This window comes from Setaria viridis, chromosome 1 (genome assembly GCF_005286985.2).
Source record: "Setaria viridis chromosome 1, Setaria_viridis_v4.0, whole genome shotgun sequence".
Classification (NCBI taxonomy): Eukaryota; Viridiplantae; Streptophyta; class Magnoliopsida; order Poales; family Poaceae; genus Setaria; species Setaria viridis.
In genome coordinates, this window is record NC_048263.2 from 8421011 (window position 1) to 8441444 (window position 20434).

At 45.6% G+C, this 20434-nt stretch overlaps 2 protein-coding genes across 3 annotated transcripts; one reads left to right on the forward strand and one right to left on the reverse strand.

Annotated features, from left to right (window-relative positions):
- Positions 1-4655: 4655 nt before the first annotated feature.
- On the forward strand, positions 4656-6428 carry LOC117838628 (bZIP transcription factor 44). Its single transcript, XM_034718730.2, has one exon. It carries the CDS (start codon positions 5526-5528, stop codon positions 6042-6044), a length of 519 nt encoding a protein of 172 aa, XP_034574621.1. The 5' UTR covers positions 4656-5525; the 3' UTR covers positions 6045-6428.
- Positions 6429-12789: 6361 nt separating this feature from the next.
- Positions 12790-18276, reverse strand: LOC117863225 (uncharacterized). Of its 2 annotated transcripts, XM_034746844.2 has the most exons (8): positions 17949-18274; positions 16685-17013; positions 16496-16581; positions 16219-16365; positions 15705-15807; positions 14723-14835; positions 14471-14585; positions 12790-13335 (listed from the first exon to the last, which is right to left on the reverse strand). In XM_034746844.2, the coding sequence occupies exons 2-7, from the start codon at positions 16959-16961 to the stop codon at positions 14493-14495; spliced, it is 819 nt and encodes a 272-aa protein (XP_034602735.1). In that variant the 5' UTR covers positions 16962-17013; positions 17949-18274; the 3' UTR covers positions 12790-13335; positions 14471-14492. The 2 variants fall into 2 exon arrangements, with proteins under 2 accessions (XP_034602735.1, XP_034602743.1); XM_034746852.2 differs by lacking the exon at positions 16219-16365 and having other exon boundaries at positions 17949-18276.
- Between the last annotated feature and the right edge of the window lie 2158 nt (positions 18277-20434).

Below are 20434 nucleotides of genomic sequence, written 5' to 3' on the forward strand. Positions count from 1 at the left end.
GTTTGGTATGCTAGGGATCCTCAGACTCAAGCGCTGAAAGGTTTCCCAAGTTTTACACATACACCCTCGGTTGAAGAAAAAGATCACAGCCGAGCCCTCGGGCGAGGCGGATAAGGGTCGGCGGAACAAATAGGGTCGGGCGAGACGGAACCGGGGTCGGGCGGATAAGAGGGGTCGGGCGAAGCGGACTGGGGTCGGCAGCTTACCTTCTTCCTACACGGAAAGCTTGGGGTCGGAAAGAGGCAGACTTGGGCGGAGGGACTAAGGCTTTGAACAACGGCTAAGACCGGCAGTGCTCCGGCGGCGGCGGTGCTTCTTGTGGATCACAAGTGAGCCTTTACGCAGCACGGGGGAGCAAGCGGCTGGGTGGCTTGGAGAAAACGGAGGGGAGCTGAGAGGAGAGTTCCTCCAGAACTTTAGGGTGTGGTGCTGGGAGCTTGAGCAGGGAGCAAGAGAATGGCTGAAGGCAACAATGGCGGAGGGAACTCCGGCGGGCTTGCGCATTCCCTTTTATAGCTGCTGGGACGGGGGTAGGGAAGCGGCGCAGGAGCGAGAAGGGGAGCGGCGCGAAGGCCGGGGAGAAGCAATGGAGTGCTCTGCCGGGGCGGCGATTGAGCGACGAGGGCGGTGGTGCAGGACTTCGGAGATGACGCCAGCGGTTATTGGGCTCTGACGTCAGGGCGGCGCAGGAGCGGGTATGCCGGTGGTTGAGATTTGGCGGAGGCGGGCGTCGCCGTGCGGAAGATTTGATGGACGCGACCGGGTTAACGACGCTAGAATCGAGGGCGCACAGGTGAAAAGACATGCAGCCGCGGGCGCGCGGGCGAGCGCGGAGCAACAGATTGTCGGGCGGCTTCTGACAGGGCGGAGGAAAAGGAGCTGTCGCTGCCGTGGTCGGGGTTGGCGAAGGAGGAATCGTCGGGTAGCGAAGACCAGGCGGCACGACTGTGTCCGAAGTGATGGAAAAGACGGGCGACACTGGGCTCTGCGGCCGGGATCTAGCGGTGTGATGATGGGCGCGGGAGGCGAGGCGCCGCAGAAAGGTTGCAGAGGGGCTTCCGCTGCCATTGGGGAAGGGGGCGCGAGAATCCATTCGGTTGCGAGCCAGAGACAAAACTGAGCGGCGGGCGTCGGAGAAGATAAGCCACGCGGCGGGGAGACTCTGAAGCGGGCATGCAACTCGAGTGCGCCTGCCGCGGAAGATCTGGGGAAAAAGATCTCAAGGGTCCACTGGTCGGATAGAACGGGCGTTTGGGAAAGACTTAGAAGGATCCGACGGTGGGCTGGGTTTGGCGGGGTCGGGATCGGAGCGAAGCGGGGAGGGGTCGGGTCTCAGGGGTCGGAACCGGTCGAAAGATTGAACACTTAGGCGCGGAAAAACAAGACAGATGATCAGGGGCTAGGATAAGATTAACCCGGAAAGATTAGGGGCCGGTCATCACAGTGCTGCCACCGTGGCCCCTGGCCAGCCCTACCGCCGGCACAAGCTCGCCGTGGCCACCTCCTGATCTCCCACCCAGATCCGAGCGGACGCAGCCAAGACAGGGCAAAATCGCCCCGCCACCACCTTCCTAGGGCCGCGCGGGCTTCCGGCGGCGCCCTCCTGTGACGGCGAGGTAGGGTGGACGAAAGGGAGGGAGCAGCAACGGCTAGGGTTTCGGTTGCCGCCCCTGTCGCGCGAGCGGGAGGTGACGTGGGGCTTGACACTGGATATCACTTTTTTCGCACACCACCTCTAGTTGGTTCGAAAGCATGCTACCTTTAAGTTTGTCTATGTCATAAAAATAATAGCTAAGGGTTTCTTCAGGATTGTCTCATAAGACATTGCTCAAAATATCTTGAGATATATTCTTTCTCACGTTCATAAGTTTGGGATCTATTTTTTTTCTCTCTATGAACTATCTCTTCAACTTCTCTTTTCCGTGTGAGCGACTAGGAGCTAGCTGAGGTAGCATTGTTGGATGAGGTCTCAGCTCGATGTGACGCTCCAAGGTAAAAGTGCCCAGTTCTTACTACAGGTTAGTAGTACTCCGATCCACCAGTAACCAGTATCAGTAGCGCCATACCCCATTCATCCTTGCAGAGAAAGAAAAAGAAACGAATGGCATGGCATGGCACGGCACGCGTCGCCTGCTTGCCACATACACAGGGTGACAGGGAGGGCAAGACCAGATCAGATCAGGCCAGAGCTCATGCACAATCAGAATTCAGAGCTTTTTCGCAGAGAGATGTACAGACTAGCTCTACGGAAGTCGGCATGCATGAGCATGGCTCCCAGTAGCGGCCTCCACGTATGGCACGGGCCATGGGGCTCGCAGCTGCTACCTCCGCGAGAAGATGCCACGCGCCTTTGGCGGGGCCGGGGCTCTGGGCTCCCCTTCGCCTCTCCACCAGCGACATGGAAAAGGGCCGGACATGGCGGCATGGAGCCGCCGAGCTCGCACAGCAGCAGCAACTTGCATCTCTGAGCTAGGAATCTATCGTCTCGCACGAGCTGATGGCTGATGCGTGCATGGAATCGGGATCGAGATCATCGGCGGCCGCTGTAGCAGTGTGCCGGCCGCGACCGCCGGTTCGGGAAAAGCGGCGGCAGCGCCGCATGGGCTCTCTCTCCCCGCCGGCCGGCCGGCCGGCCGCTTTCTGCTCCTCCCCCTCGCTCCCTTTTCAGTTCCAGCACACAACGAGAAAGAGATAGAGGTAAAGGTCGAAAGGGATCGCAATGCAAGAAACCGCGCACGAACAGGGCCATGCGTGCGTGTGTATCCGTGTTGCTCTGGAACCACTACCGGCCTTTTCTAGTTCCTGTAGCTATCAGGACCCACTAACGGCTGTGTAATACGAGCAGCACAGCTGGTTGCTTTTCATCCTCGCCTACACTTTTTCTAGTGTCTAGGTATCTGTTTCTCTTTATTCAGTTTTTCCTTTCCCTTCTACTGATTCAGAGTGTGTATCATTGAGGAGCGATCAGTTATTATCTGAATCTCTAATCCATATTATCCGGTAGGAATCTTTCTATTTCAATTATTTCTCTCTTGTTGTGTGCCGACTTGTTGCCCAGGATTTTTTTTAAAAAAAATCTGAGGCTCTTTTTTTAAAAAGAAAAAATAACTGAGCCCTCTGATGAACAGGAGGCGTACTGTGGTGTTACCATCAAGGAGATGGCGCGACAGGGAGAGGCGGCGCGTGACCGTGAAATATACGTCTTGTCCTCAAGTGTTACGTTATGTACATGGTCGATGTCTGTACGTGGGCCCAAATCATGCGGACCTCCAGCCATTTTTATTTTTAAAGTATCCTGCTACCTCCTCCGTCCCAAATTACTATTCATTTTAACTTTTCTAGATACAGATCTTTTGATATGCACCTAGCTATATATAAAACTACTATTCATTTTGACTTTTCTAGATATATGTATAGATACATATTAAAAGTGATGTATCAAAAAATCCAAAACGAATATTAATTTAGAACGAACGAATATTTATTTGGGGTGGAGGGAGTATTTGTTGGAATTGGAGACACATTTCATGATAACTAATCTGTAAAAATTTTAGCTCAGTACGTATGATCCGCGTAAAGATTCGTGATCTGTTCGTTCCATGCGTCGTCGACGGCAGGCGAAATGGTCAGCAGATTTTGGCTCACGGATATGTAGCAAAACCTTTACCGTTTTCGTTTTTCTTTGTCATCATCAAGTACTCCTGGCCAAGAAGGATGATGGATGGAGAGGGCAGCCCGGGGCTTTGTTCAATCGCCACTTTGGGCCAAGGGAGATTCTGCACGCCTTGTGCGCTGCTCTAGATTCTGTCCTAAGCCGGAGACTGATGGGCTGATGAGCGAGCGACGACGGCACCGATACCTCTAGTCTAGCCTGTCGTTCTATTTCGTCTTCGTCCCAGGTGATCTGCGCAATGCCTGACGGAATTCATTCAGACCAATTTACAGGGAGGAGAAGAAATTACAGGACACGATTTTTACAGTACTATTTTCCTTTTGTTTTTTTAAAAGTATTTTACACTAGCTAGTTGATCCGCAGGGGGCGGCGGGGCGGCCACGTGGCGGCAGCAGAGCCGGGCAGGGCGGGGTGGGGGCAGAGGAGCACGAGGGCCCTGTCCATGGATGCCGGCCGTCGCTGGCTCGCTGCTGCTGCATCGATCGATCGGGCCCGCACGTGCGGGCACGGCGCGCGCACGCACGGGCAGGCAGCCGGCCAACCAGCAGCCAGCATCCTGCACGCACGCGGATCCGTAGGGAAGTGAAAAGAAAACCCAGTTGCAGTTGCGGGTGGAATTTTTATTTTTATTTTTTTCTTTTTCTTTTTTGCCACCGTCGCTGGTTTCGCTTGCTTGGCGAGTTAAGCGGTAATGGTAAAACCAGCAGATGCTTTTGCCGATTGCCACCGTCGATCTCATTCCCACGCCAAACCAGGGCCGCGCTGGAATCGGAATCAGAATGGCCTTTTGCTCTGGTTTTTTCTTCCCAACGGCCAAGCCACCACCCATTCCCATTCCCATCCTCACCTGCGCCTCCTCTGCTCCAGACCTCCAGTAGCTCCCCACTCCTGCCCCGGAAACAGATTCCCACCGCCGGGCAACCACCTCAGCGCTCCGATTCCCACCTCCCCATTCCCTGCGGCTATAAATCCCCGCGCCCTCGCTGCCCCAACCCCCTCCTTCCTCTCCGCTTCCTCCCCGGCAGATGCGCGAACATCTCGTCTCCCATCGGCAGGAGCACCGCGGAGCCCCCAGCACCTAGCCTAGCTACGACCCAGCCACCGACCACCACCACCACCGATCGAATCGGGTGCTGCTCGCCTGCTCTGTTCGTCTCTTCTCCGGCCGCTTTATAACCCAGCCTCAGCCCTGCCTGCTCCATCGCCTCGCCACCGCCCCTCCGCGCTCCTGCGCCTCCTCCCTCTCGACCTCGCCGCCGCCGAATCCCAAGCCCAAGCCGCGGGCTGGTTGCTCCGATTGGGAGTGCCAATCGGAGCCCAAAGCAGGGGAAGCACATGCTGCCGTTCGCCCTAGAGTTCCTCATTGATGTCGCCTGTGATCAGTGAGATCCTCCTCTCGGGGTTTATGATCAACTCCACACTCCGGCGACGCACCCACCTCGTCCAGTCTTTCTCCGTCGTCTTCCTCTACTGGTTCTATGTCTTCTCATAAACTACTCGCCCCCGTCACCAAGCCCCTCCTCCCTCCCGTCTTCTTCTTCTTCGTCGCCTCCTCGTCGCCTTCCCTTTGATTTCTCTCTAGTAGCATCGATCGTCCGTCCTCATCTGTCGTCTCTGTCTTCTTCGTCGTCGTCTTCTTCTCTATTTCGGTTCAACTACTAGTAGCTTCCTGAAGCTTTAGCTTTGCATGCACTTCCCTACTTCTGCTGCTACCAAAGATCTTCAGTAGTAGTGTAAGAAGGAAATCGAGGCCAGCAAGAAGAAGAGCTCCGATTCCTCTGCTAGTTCTGCTGGTGTGGTGTTGTGTAATAAGGAAGAAGAAGAAGAAATCAAGAAGCAGGGACCTGCGACAATGGCTTCCTCGAGCGGGAGCGGCAGCTCGGGCTCGCTCTCCGCGGCGACCGCGGCGCTCGCCGCCGCCGCGGGCACGGGGGAGGAGCTACGGGCGCTCATGGAGCAGCGTCGCGCCAAGCGGATGCTCTCCAACCGCGAGTCCGCGCGCCGGTCGCGGATGCGCAAGCAGCGCCACCTCGACGACCTCACCGCGCAGGCTGCGCACCTGCGCCGCGAGAACGCGCACGTCGCCACCGCGCTCGGCCTCACCGCGCAGGGACTCCTCGCCGTCGACGCCGAGAACGCCGTACTCCGCACCCAGGCCGCCGAGCTCGCCGCGCGCCTCGCCTCCCTCAACGACATCATCGCCTGCATGAACACCAACGCCGCCGCCGCCGCCGGGGCCGTCGCCGTCTCACTCACCGCCGCCGCAGCCGCCGCTGCTTCCGCTTCCTCCGACGCCTACCTCGCCTTCGACGGCGCCGCCGCCATCGACGACCTCCTCAGATCCTGCCCGGAGATGTTCCCGCTCTGCTAGCCCAACACTGGACTCACCATGGCAGCACAAAGCATCAACGAGGCGAAAACAATCATCCCTTTTTGCTTTTGGTGTTTCACCAGGTTAGTAGTTTGCTAGTGAGATGGAACTGAAATCAGATCAGAGGTGGTGAGCCATGGAATTCACTGTCACCGTACTGTGTTGGGGGTAAGCAACTGAGCACTGCACCTAATTAACTAAGCTAGCTGCTGAGATTAAGGTTAATGAACCACTACTAATTACCATATGTAACTCTGAGGTCTGCTCTGGTCACTCTTCTCATGTACTGTGCCACTCCACTATGTAAGAATCAGAGCAGTAACCCTACTAGTATTTCTCCTTCAAACAAAGGAAGTGCAATATATATTTTTACAGTTTACTCTACCTGTGCCTTGCATCAATCTTAATGTTCAGTTCACTGCTATTAATCTTTTCACTGCGTTGTTTGGAGCAAGATTTAACCTTTCCTGTGCCTCTGAATTATGCTGTGCTGTAAATGAAAGAGCCTCCACAGCTGCTTCTGAGTGCTGTGATGCTGTCTGGCTGTCAGCTTCAGATTATAACAGCTGGTACATTTTTCTGATGCCCATGGGCAAGTGGTGCAGAAGCATATTACCTACTATTCACTGCAGAAAATTCCTCTCGATATTCCTCAAGGTAGTGGGAATAATCGGAGTGATAACAGCCGGTCTTTATGGTTGGAATAGAATGGAATAACTGGCTGGTTTTTATTTCACTCTTCTCTCTGTGGATTTGGCTGGGTACAGTATTGATGGCCATTGTGCAGGGAGAAAGAGATTCTCCAAATTACCTTCTTTGTTCTCCCCCACTTTGAGCCACTGTGTATTCTGTTTGTTTGTTCTTGAGAGTTTGATTGTACCAGAAGACCACTTTTCTAGTTGTCATGGACCAGCACTGTTGTACAATGGTACCAGCACAGTGATCCCTGCAAGTAAATGGCAGTAGCACTAGTGGTAGCCTAGCCCTCAGTGCCATCTCTCGTAGCCATGTAGCTCAGCTCCCCTCTGTCTCTCAAGTTCCACAGCACACAGATATTTCATTGCATTGCATTCCATTCCATTCATCAGACCACAGCTCACATGATCTCCCTCTTGGTACCCACCAAGCCACATGCTGCACTCTGATGATTCTGCTGTCACCCACACACACACACACACACACACACAACACACACATGAATCTGATCTTGCAGTGGCTATAACTGGAGCTGCAGATCACCAACTACTCCCAATCCCCAAATGGCCGCTGCCAAGCATAATGCAGGATGCTCTTATGGTCACTATGGCATGCAATGGAATGGACCACTGCTCTGCAATTGCAATTGGTGCAATGGACCTGCAATGCTTGGGGCTGGGAGGTAGCTACATTGATGGAGCAGAGCCAGCTCTCACACAGAGGGGATTGCTGCAGAAGCCATTCTGCAATGGGGGAGGGGAATCAAGGCCAAGGAGGAGGTGGTCACCCTCACCTCACCTTCTTGCAGCCCAAGCCTCAGCCTTTCCTCATCTCCACCCACACACAGGAAGATATGTGAATAACCGCCCGGAATTCTCCATCTCCGGTCTGGCCGGTGTCGCGGTCGGGGCGGTCGGCGGCAGATGCGCCGACGATCAGCCGGAAGTCGGTGGATAGGAAAAGGACCTTACTGCCGGTTTGAGAATTTCAGACTCATCAGCATTGGTGCTAACTGACGGTTCTCTATGGAGCATGATTAATTTGAACTGTAGTGTATTATAAATAATCAATTTTTCTTCTGCACGGCCAAGTGAATCACCTACCCATCTTTCTGCTTGATCTGGCTACCTGATGTGTATATGTTTTTGCATTGTGTTTCTCTATAAAGAAGTGCATGTTGCTTGCAGCAGGAAAACTGGGGTGCCTGTAGATATATTAGGAAATGGCCCTGGAGAGCAAGAACAGAGGACTTTGGTTTTCTTGGTGGTAGTATCTCTCAAGATTCTTAAGCTACTCAATGGCATGGCACCAGAGTCACTGCATTACAAAATAGTACTTTAACACCACTTGGTGTTTCAAAGTTCTGTTTTTTTACATATAAAATTTGTGGAGATTGGAGATGTGAGAAGAAGATATTTTCTCCTTGTACTTTGTACCTTAACATGAGTTGCCTCTGTTATTACACATCTGGCACTTGTAATTTATAGAAGATGAAAAGAAACAGGAAAAGAATCTCAATGTTGCTTTTGGATCATAGCTTCACATGAGTCCAAGGGCAGGTTCATGCCATACACATGAGACTAGGGAAACCTGACAAGACATTGTTCCAAAAGCTACAATCAGCTGCCAGCAGACTAGGGAATTTCATTTCTTGTGGGATTGACAGATTTGCATCCTATATATTTTCAGATAAATAATGTTGAAAAAAATATGAGAAAATATTGGAATCATTTTTTTGTCTTCTGTAAAATAGTTCTGCACCACAATTATGACTAAAAAGCCTAGAAATATCTTATCTGGAGATGCAAAAGTTATGAAGAATAAAAAAAAATTCGAAAATGATACAATAAAATTGAGTAACCGAATGAAGATCGGAATAAAGGACGCCTTAACAGTTCTCCATAGAATAAAGACCAAACTTATATAGCACAAAGTGCGCTAAATGTTATTTCCATTCAATGATAAGAATTTCTTAACAGTAGATTAGTAACTCAGATCTTACCAGTCGCACAGTGATTAGTGCAAACACGATCTATCATGCGCAGATATGGCATGAAAAAAATAAAATATGATCTCTTGATTCCTTCTTGCAGAAACCAAGGCAGAATTGTACTTGTGCCCAGTTGAATACTTGGTTACGAGTTACGACCGTGGGTTATGCATGCATTTGGTCTGGCTGTGTGTCTCCTATGCCCATGTGGCCGGTGATGCATTCTTGGCACCCATATGGGGAAGGCTGCAGACAAAGGCTGCTGTGTTCATGTTCAGTCACATTGCTCCATCAGTAATTGAACAGGTCCCTAGATTAGATTCAGTCATTGTTAATTTTAAAATTTAAAGGATTAGTAGTTTGTTAAATTAGATTTGTGTAAGTGCATAATCTTCAATATGCATGTCTTTACTTAGAAGGATTTGTGCGTGAAATTACATAGTGTTTGGGTGCGCTCTTTTCCTTTTGAAGAAAAATAATATTGAGGATAGGTGTGCAAAATTACTTTTTGCTTTTTAGAAAAGGTGCCTGAAATTTCTGATTTGTTGAAACCAGCATTTTGTTAGGTTTTGAAACTGAAATAGCCAAGGAACAACTTCTTGAACCTGGTATGAACCATGCTTTATAAAGAAGATCCTCTGTTATTCCTGACGTATGGCTGTACCAGGTGCTGAATTCTGGCGAATTTCATTGGCTTTTCCCCAAGAGCATAAAGCGCGTAGATTTAAAATTCGCAAACATGGACCATTTGATTCTACCTAAGAATTGTATAGACAATTGGCAGAATCTGATTACATTTGTCTGATTCCCTTGCATTCCATGTTGCAGGTAACCATCGGCAACAGAGAAATATGCGTGGTCGGCCGGCTTTATCATTGTTTTAGAGCAACTTTTCTGCAAATGGAAAAGATAAAACCAAATAATGTACACGCTCACATGCACATTGCCCCTTGCCTTTGTACCAGATGTAGCTGATCCTGCATACATACTGCTCTGTAAAGCAGCCATGCTCCTCTCCACTTATAAAACTTACTATGTCGGTTTGTTACCCTCATTTTTTAACCTTAGTCATACGGTTTTGACGACACGCTATGCGCACAAAATGGAAGGTGAAAATGCGGCATTATTGCACCAATGAGTGGTGAAAGAGGCTTGTCATGGTCATTGGTTGAAGGCTAGGGTTTTGTTTCTAGTGTTCAGGGGGGGGCAATGGAGTGTGCAAAAGCAGGCTGTTGCAATGCCAAAAGCGCGGTGGCAGCGTGCATTCATGGGCGGTGAAGGATGGGGTATGAACTTACCCGGAAGAGCATGTAGAGAGTGACCCCCAGCACTCTCCACAGACATTTGGAGAACAGCCAATGAAGATCATGGCCTCTGACTGGATGCACAAACTGAAGGACAAAAGGTACAAGGATTAAGTCTTTGCTACAAAGAATGCTTTTATGTCTTGAAAGTCTGTTCATGGTAAGCAATAAAGTTAGCATATTCCGACAACAGTGGCTCTTTGCATTCTAGAAAGTAGGAATCTCGTATTTCAGGGTTTGCTGGGAGGACATGATTGGGTATAACTTTAGCTGTGTTTAGCACAACCACCCAAACTTCTTCTCTTTTTTTTTTTTTTTTTTTTGGGGGGGGGGGGGGGGGGGGGGGGTATTTGAAGCTTCTGGGTATCTATTGGATGTGACTACTATTGCCTGATTCATCTACATCAACTGGCTAGAGGCATCAGTATCAACTCACCAATTTGACTCTATTCTGACTGTGTAGTGCTATGCCGTGTGGTAAAGTAGCTGTTACCTTACCCTTAAAGGATTAAAGCAACACTATCAGATTGCAAATGCGTTGTTCCATCCTTAATAGCCATTCTTCTCCAGACTTTTCGCAATTCCTTTTCCCTCTCGCATTTTCTGTCTAGCAAGGGAAAAAAAATCAAAGGAACTCCGTGTCTTGCGTGTTCAGTTAAGATTCCAAAAATATTTGGCAACAATAGTTCTTTACTCTAACACTAGCGAAACAATCACTAATATTTTCTCCATCAACTAGGTCTTTCTAATGAATATAATTTAACTGATTAACTGCCTGCAAAGGGTAACTATTATGGAGTATGAACACTAGCTGTCCAGATAGTTCATTTGATTCCATGTGCCATCTCTGTCCACCCAATCAAGATGCATGCAAGAGAGTCCAAGGGATTGCAGAAACTAGGAAACCAAACCCACTGTTGAACTACAGTGCTTGAAAGCTACACATGATCCCTCACTGAGAGAAGCCATCAACAACTCAATTCAGTGATGAGATGTACAGGTCAAAAAGAGTAACAGATTGCTATATGACATATGCCATGGTTAGCTCTAAAAAATGTCAGTATTCACTGATTTGAAATTTGCCATTCCGTATCACAATCATGCCTCCTTGACTTTGGTGCCATCTTTTCACTCCCACCAATCAAACAATCAGGTTTTTGTCTGTTTGTCAACCAAAATATACTCAAGCATATATGCGTAGATATTATCGAAGAAAATTCAAGCCATGTATTATGCATCTTCAAATTTCTTGTAATTCATCGGTTATTGTACTAGATGGTAGTTGTAGCAAATCACTGCAAAGCAGTGGGTGGCCTTTGATTATGTGGTCAGGTGACCAATGAAGAGGCAATGCCACAATACTGTTCAACCAAATGAGGAAGGTATGGACCTAAAAAAGAAAAGGCTAACTTGTTCAGCACAAATTCAATTGGACAAGACCAGAGCTACTAGCTCTGCTGAGGTACCGTCTCATGGGCCATGGCTATCATTGTACTAGTCTGTAACTGCTGATGCTTACTTGTGCCATTGAATAACATACCACATTGCATGCAATCTCATGGCTTCCAAGTCTTAATTATGCAACAAACTGAATTTGCATTCATGCGTGAATTTATTAGCAAGCCAATCAATGCCCAAATCCAGTCATAATCACAATATCCCCACCAAATCAAAGAGTTTGAGTACCATTGGGAATCATTGACACAGAACAAGTGAGCAAGTCGCTGTCTCTAATTTACATCCATCACAGTGCCGTTCAGTTGCTACATGCTTGCATATCATGGAAAGTTATAGGTAAGTAGCATCTTTTTTCCCCTTGCCACACATGGTTGCTTTCTTCCAGGCTCTTGCCACAATCAGCTTTAGGATCATCATTAGTGGGTCTTTAACTCCCAATGAAGGCTTGAATCTTGTCTTAGCTAGGTCAGTTAACTTGGAATCGAAGTAATATAGTTCCTTGGTGATGTGAAAAACGAAAAAGATTCCTTCTATTTTAAGTGCAGCGCACGTGGTGAAGCTAGAACATGATACTTTCGTTAAGAGCTAGGAAGTTAAGCAACTTGATCTTTGGCCGAGATGGGTGCAGTTGTCCTAACATAAAAAAAATGGATGGTTGGATCCGCATTTATTTGTTTTGTTAGGAAGCAAGGAGTCAACATCGTGTTGCTTCTTCAACAATCCAACCAGGCCAAACTAGAAGAATTTCAGTTCAAGGATGATTCGCAGGTCATGGCTAATTGACAGCTCAAACAAAGTTAGAACACAACTTACAGTCGTGGTGACATAATGGCATTTTCTGGAGCAAGTTCATGCAGATCCATGATGGCTATTCACACACTTGACAGGCACTGAGGCAGCCTTGCCTGGAATTCTCTTTTAACAAGTTACCAAGGGTCAGTTTCACTTTTACCTTCATCCAACAATATATTATTAAATCTTAAAGCCAAAAGTTATGATTATTCAAAACAGGATCCATACATATATATTGGAAAATTAGAATCTTGATAGCTTTTGCACATGAGATGGTTCTACAGGGCTGTTAATGATCACCACCTTCAGGTGCCTGCTGTATTATTAACAATGCAAGCATCAAGGCAGGAGTACCCTCCTGCAAGCGTGCTCCTGATTTCAGCAGCACATCCCAAGTCCCAAGGTACTAGCAACCATAGAAAAATTAGAAAAATGTAAGGAACGATGAAAAAGATGCACCGGTACGAGAGTAGCATGTGCAGACCAAATTATGAAGGCAGCAAAGTCAAGCAATCCAGCATAAGTCCGCATCAATACCATTTTCTGAAGAGCTATGCAACATGTACAGACTTTTGCGCATCTCCAGCTCCCGGGTATATTATTTAGTTCATCGATTTGATGAACACAATCGGCGGACAAAGGATTGTGTTTGACAATAAAATTTTGCAAGGCATGTACAGCGAACAGCGCATTTGCATCTTAGCTGTTATGTGTTTATTGTGAACCTGAATAAAGAAAGAATAGAAATATGCTACTACTTTACAAAAATGTCCATTCAGACTGGCATCCCAGCACTTCTATCATAATCTTCCTCGTCCGTTGAGATGCGTGGCAATTAATGCTATTATCTTGTTTGAGAGTTATCAAACCTACACTGAGTCTGAGACCAAAGAATCTTCACATGGCTTCAAACGATTTCAAGAGTCCATGGGCCGTGCAAAGGCCCATTTTTCATTTCTCCAGGTAAGTGGCAAATGATATATGTATTTCTTGCAAATCAACCTAGGATTTGTTTCCAGTATGCTTTTCCCGATTCATCATCGATGTTTATCTGAAAAAAAATACAAGAAAGTTAATCCGAGGCAGGGACTCAGAGTGCCTGAAACATTTAGAAGAGATCCCCAGTTTTCAAAGTGGTGAGGCAGTGTGACAAATATAAGTGATTTCTCAACAACAGAGCATCATAACAATTTCAAGAGTTCTATGGATGAAATCACATGGCAATCGGACATGTGACAAGTGCTGATTCTCAAACAGTTATCCCAACCCATTTTTGGTAACTTAACAACTATGCCACCCTTACACAGCTGTCTAGGCAGTACCAATCCAGGAGGTTGTACTGGATAATAGAGGAAATAGTATCTCATCATGAACATCAATAATGTATCTCAAGAACATTAAATGACATGCCTACACATAATCATTGCACCGACCATGACATGGCATAACTGAAAATAGCTGCAAGTGCTAAGAGGCTCACCACCATATGCCTTTGACGTGTTCTTCTGTTCTAATTGTTACTGAACTCCCAACTTATGACTTATCAGGCATCAGTACCCCTGATACGTCAGACTATCAATTTACATTCATCGCCTTTTTCAAAGCAAAAAGAAGAAGAAGAATGAGAAAGGGAGGGATATTTAGGCTCATGAATCGTGGTCCCTGGAGGGACCAAAGGATTGATGCCATGTCTCTTGATGAAGACCTCGTTCAACATTTAATTTGTTGCTATCATAGTATACTAGGGCATTTTCTTTATGTGAAAATTCGTACAAAATGACTATGAATTGTATGCAAGTTTGGCAGATTTGAATTAACCAGGTACTCTTTCCAAGACATAAGTTACCAACGTACGGAATATGTCTGAATCTGGGCATCAGAAGCCTCAGCAAATATGTCCAAGGAACTTGATCAAATTGGATTTCAGCATATGTGGACGAAAGCCAAATTTGTTGACTGCATGCATCCATTGTGAAGCTGAACATCTTGCCCTCGGTATTTTATATTTCAAAATTTAATTATGTGCAGAACAGCTAAGCAAATGTTCTAAAGTAGCTATATTCAATAGTCCCAATACCTTCAACTCTGTAACATTGCGTACCAGAGCAACATTTTAAAGCAAAATTTAATTTATTGACAGAACAGCTAAGCAAATATTTTAAAGCAACCAGAGCAACATTGCATACCTGATGTTATGTGCAGCTATGTTCAATAGAGTCCCAATACCTTCAACTCTGTAACATGGCTAGGATCAAGGTCTGGCACTTGATCAGCTCCTTCAAGATCCTCTACGATATACTCCTGCCACCAATGGAATATTAAATGTTGCAAGCAGACTATTTAATACAAGTTTTATGGGGTAAATGAGACTACAATAAACCATAAGGAGAAAGATAAATCAATCCAACTTGCTGAAGTTTCCTCTTTCTTTCACAGACCTTGGTTAGCTCTTGCTTTGCAAGAACATGGTAATGCCGTTCAGTTATCCTCTGCCCACATATTATAGCAATGAAGAACCCATACAGCAAACCAACCAAAACAATAGCCAATACTGCAATTTGAGCAATTTTTCAAACATTAATCTTTTTCCTCAACAAATGTTTCATGTGAAGTGTACAGGTAAAAATTCTAATTCATGTATGCATACAGCACTTAACAGGGGTCAGATGCATATATAGTACGCATACAATCAAATTTGTTCAGTTAAATGACAACAAGGGAAGGATGTACGCCATTGCATTCTCATCCAGTATACCAGGTTCCAGTTGCGGGCTTTACTTTTGAATGATTTTATCTTCTCCCTATTTTCGAGCACATAAAATTCTGTGTTAACTATGTCCATCTATAATCTGTGGGATCTCGTCGAAGTTATGAAGTTCCAAAAACATCCATGGGTTTATAACTATAATAGTGTGTGATTAGTGGAGTCCTACAAGATAGTTTCCACGATTACACAAGTAATACTGAGTAACAGTCCAAGACCCAGTAACATAAAACAAAATGAATTATCTCTATCTTTAAGGTCCAAATCTGTTATTGATATCATAAACCACACCAAAATGGTAAGTCCTCACAGCATAAGCTACACCAAGATGACGTATGCCCTCACAATGAGCAAGAAAATATATAAAGAGATGTTAATTGCACTCCATATTCAAGCAGCTATGCGAGACAAATGGCGTAAATAATGGCTTTCTTTACAAAAATTAAATGCCAGAACATATTGCCGTCATTGAAAACTTGAGTATAAGAAAGCATTCGGCAGTTCCAGTAAAACAAAATGCATTAGTATTGGTCCTCGTTAAGCTTCAAAGATAAGCGGATATTCACGAAAGTTTTCAAATCACAGTTGAAACAGAACCCCGACATGCACAAACACAACTGTAGATCCCACTTTAAAAAACTACTAAATTAACTTACTTGCCATGGCGTAGAAAGCATATGGGTGCTCTTCATAACCAAACATTTCTCGCAGTTCATCTCCATAAAATCTGTATACCACCATACCCAAGAAAGCAACTACCTATCAGACAATAAGGAAAACCAAGATTGTAAGAGAAAACAAAGATGTAGTAGTGCACATTGCATTATGATCATCCAGGCCTCTTCCTTGATTACGTAAAATATTATATGTTGAATTCCCACAATGTAATGATAAAGAGTACCGTACTCTTGGTTTAGTATTCAACCAACGGAAAAGGGAAAAGAGGTGAACTTAGTTCAGAAAACCATGCTACATATGGCTTGGCGCATGCATGATGCTTAATTTTTCCCTAATGCAGAAAACAGGCTCACTGATGTGTCTGCTTCCAGCTTCAGCTAAATAAATAAAAACCATAAAAGAAGATAAAGAGTGATTCGGTGCAAATTAATGTTAATGCAGGATCGCTGAAGAATCTGCTGCATTGTACTATAGAAGCTGTGAGCATCTTACCAGTTGCACAATAAAGAAGATCAATGTGTGATCCCTAACTACCAGAAGTTGAAACTTCAACCTTAACCACCATCTATCTGGAGGTACATTTGCACGAAGCAAGAATGCAGCTCGACACTCAGTGCAATGTGAAAATGCAAAACCTTCCTGGGTAATGTAAAAAAACATACTGGGTTAAAGCCAACTAGACTAAGAATTGTAAAGAAGATTTGTGCAGTACGGATTGAGTGTCTATAAGTCTATGCAGTGTAGAGAAAAGATGCTCAAGAATCCATACCTTTGTCGACCTCCAGTTATCAAGGCAGGACCTATGGACATACTTCTGTGTTCCCTTGCAACGGCATGGCGCAATCAAGTCATCACCTGCTCCAAGTGCCAAACAAAACAAATTAAATATTTAAAAATAAGCATTTCAAATTCATTAAGAACTGCCAATAAAAAAAATAATACAAGTCATGGTGTGGACCTTCATTATCAAGGCAAATCCGACATTGAGGGACATCTTGAATAACAAGGTGAGTTTCTTCATTGGCGTCAATATTTTCATTGTCATCATCAATGCTAACTGGCTTGATTTCACATGAGGCTAGATGTTCTGTGGATCCCTCGACTGTGTTTAGTTGTGAGCTTATTGGCTGCAAATCTGACACTTCCTCATGATCACAATGGGGTACAAACTGCATTGTTTCTTCTGACCGAGTGCCATGAGAAGCCAACTGCATTATAAACAACGCCCAAATCATACCCAGACATCACCAAGCAAGCATTTCACCAGTCAGTTGATGAAAACAAGTCCTGCAAGATGATAAATGGCAGGTCAAGTCACCTGTCAACAAGTAACATGTAACTGAAAGGCTAAAACAGATTAACTCCTAGATACAATACTTGACACCACATGAAAACCAAGCCAATTAGAGAAAGTTGCATATAATTTATTGATGATTTTAAAAATGGCTGCTGACAGAATCCTAAAGTTTGGTTAGAAAACAGGGGTATCAGATAGAGAGGTGATAAGTTATATAGTACTTATATAAGCTATGTTATTAATCCGAGCAAGCATTATTCTCATGCTTTTATTTAGCTTGATTTTTAACAAATTCTGGATAAAACTGGCAGACTTCATAACGAATCCTTTAGGTTCAAATGGTTTCATGTTACTTCGTTTCAGACTCGGTGTCTAATTGTTTCCTCTACTTTACTGGAAGCCTTAGAGTTGACAACTAGAGCAGCTATGGTCCCATGTTGGGAGCCTATTACTATTTTTTATTGTTTCAACAAATGCTTAACCAATCCCGACGGTTTCAGCGCGCTAAACTTTTGTCAGCCGATAACTACAAATGCTGCAAAGTTAACAACACGGGACCGACGACAAAGGAAAGTCTCAGCTCGACCCAGCATCAGAAGAACCAGAAAAGGTGAGAATCAAGTTCCAACAGCATCTCTGCTTGAAACTAGTATATCTACTATATTATCCTAAACCCCACTAAAACCCGGTTCCAGATACCCCATCCCCATCCCAGTTACAGACCCCGATTCGCCCCGACCAAATTGCCACGCTACTCATGATGCAGCGCGCGTTCCGGATGTTCAACTGACGGATTGGCTACACATATGCATGGGTTCAGGATCCCTCCGGAACACTAATAACGAGACAAAAACGCAAAGCGGAAATCCTAAACACCGCGGGCACGCCAGAGGATCGAACATCGAAGAGATGCGAGCGCGCGTACCTCGTGCGCCCGCGCAGGCCGGATCTCCTCCAATGGGGGATCGCGCGAAGGCGCGGCGGAGATCTGAGCGGCGCGGCGACGGCGACGATAAGTAAGTGGGAGAGGAGATTGGCCCGAGGCTTTCACCGTATGGACGGGTGCGGCCGGCGGGGGGCGCGGCGTCAGCGGTCTTCTCGAAGGATCGAGACCGGAGACTAGTGGAGGGGGAAGGGGGGCGTGGAGAACTGGGACTGGAGGAGGGAGGGGTTGGTTGGGTTTTGCTTGGTCGCTCGTCGTGTTCCCTTCTTCCACTGCATTGACCCTGACACTTTCGGTAGTTAGCAGATGAGCATCATCTTCAGAGCACCATAGGGGAGTGCAGGCTCTGCAGTTCTTAACAGGTGTAGCTCAGGTACGAGGCTACATCAAGTTCGGTGTTAGGGATAGGATTAGTGACTTAAACTAATCAAATGCTATAATGCAGTTGACTTTGTCGAGTATAATCCGTGTTTTTCGGAGGACACGTAAACAGTGTCATGTGTATGCATTGAAACCCTCCTTTGTGTACATGGGAGTAAATTAATTATGAAAGAACATGACTTTTGGAAGAAAAAAATAGAGAAGAAATCGATGGTGAGAGGATACGACCTGTGGAGGAAATGGAGAAGAGAGTGTAATCATGTTTTGAGTTGGAAATCATATTGAACGGAGAAAATGAATTTGGACAAATCTTTGTTGTTTGAGTCATGCAACATCCCAGCCGTCGCCATCGTAGAGCTTTTTTCCCAATCACCATGAAAAGGACATGGTTGTCGCTATGGAACTTTTTTTAACTTATTCAACGCTAGGCAGCTCATCAATGAGCACCAAAAGTGGAGTTGAGGAACAGAGCCGCATGGAGCATGCCTCCTCACGAATTAGAGATACATCATACATACAACCATCAAAATCAGTAGCATATAAGTTGGTCGGCACCACGATTTGAAAATCTGGTAAGTAGAGTCATGCATCAATGACTCTACAACCACATATTCGGTGCTTTTTCCATCCAAAAAGATAAATTGGGTGCTACGGTTACAAGAAATTACATAACCTCTTAACAACAAAGATGATCCACTTGTAGAGGTGCGAGTACAATATGGGTTCCTAGATGACTGAGGGCCTCATTCAATTTAAAGTGCCCTTTATTCGATAAGTTACTTTAATTATTGGAGATGTTCTTATATTGTTACGAGAATGGGCATAACAATATAAGGAACCACTAGAAAAAGTGTGACTCCATATACCATAGTCCTCCTATGCCCATCTCCATCATGTTGTCAAGCATAATATTTACATGTCGTTTTAAGAATATGCACACTAGTGTAATTTGAATGAAATATAGAAAACTTGGCTCGCCATAAACAACTCTCTCTAACCTCTTTTTATTGTGAACACGAGGAATCCACTAATCTATCAAAATATTTGCATTGAAAAGAAGTCCATCCAAATATCCTCTAGAAGTATGAGAAGTATGAAAGTGACAACGCATACTTAATCTTGCGGCATATTTGGGGGAAAAGTTTTTTTTGGAAGTTTTGAGGAAAGTTGTGTAATTCAAATAGGTCATTCTATGTTATTTGTTAGCATAAACATGTGCTAAGGCTATATATATGACAAAATGATCGAGTTCAGTCATCTCGCATGGTTTTATTTAAGTTTTCTATTAGACGTGAGGAATAAGGGTACCCATGGGTCCATACCGACTAGGATACTGGTCGGTCTGACAAGTAGGCTCCGTCCGACCATGACGTACAGGGTAAGGTATGAAGATGCGTGAAGCACAAGCTCGGAGGATGGGCGAACAGATTTCGCCCGGATATCGCAGGATTCATATTGTAAACCGACTTACATTGGTTTCATTGTAACAACCGATGGGATTAAATCCTATCTGACTTGTAACCCTAGGTTGTCAGCTTATATAAGATGGTCAGGGACACCCCAAAGGGTAGCGAACCCAATGCAACTCATACCAGCAATATAATCCAGCAGAACACAGGACGTAGAGTATTACTCTCCGAAAGCCTGAACCTGTCTAAACCTTGCACATCTGTGTTACCATTCAAGGTCTTGGTATTATGATCTCCCCCGCCTATAAATCTACCACCTGGGCACCCCCGTGGGCTGCCCCGACAGGGCATAAGATAATTTGTACTGTTGCTATGTCATGGTTGCTTATAAAAAAATAGGCTAAAGGGCTTTAAGCATTGCAACACCAAAAAAAAAACTTTTTATTCACAACCACAAAAAACTCTGCCTTTATACATCAAAAAAAAGGCTAAAACTTTTGGTTAAATCCCATTTCAAGTTTGTGGCAGAGTGAGTAATATAAGTGATATGTTAGATAAAAAAAGAATGTAATAATAAAAAAAGCACAAATCAACTAAAGCATGTGAAAAAACCGATCAATTTGTATCTAAGTAACTATCGAATCAAATGAATTGTTGCACCTATCCTAAGGGGTAGTC

Excerpts from the sequence above, each read along its gene's own strand:
- LOC117838628 (XM_034718730.2), top strand. The coding sequence starts at position 5,526 with ATGGCTTCCTCGAGCGGGAGCGGCAGCTCGGGCTCGCTCTCCGCGGCG.
- LOC117863225 (XM_034746844.2), bottom strand. The coding sequence starts at position 16,961 with ATGATTTGGGCGTTGTTTATAATGCAGTTGGCTTCTCATGGCACTCGG. Across the intron at positions 16,366-16,495 it reads ATAACTGGAGGTCGACAAAG|GAAGGTTTTGCATTTTCACA; the intron begins GTATGGATTCTT and ends TACATTACCCAG. Across the intron at positions 15,808-16,218 it reads TCTTCTTTATTGTGCAACTG|GTAGTTGCTTTCTTGGGTAT; the intron begins GTAAGATGCTCA and ends ATTGTCTGATAG.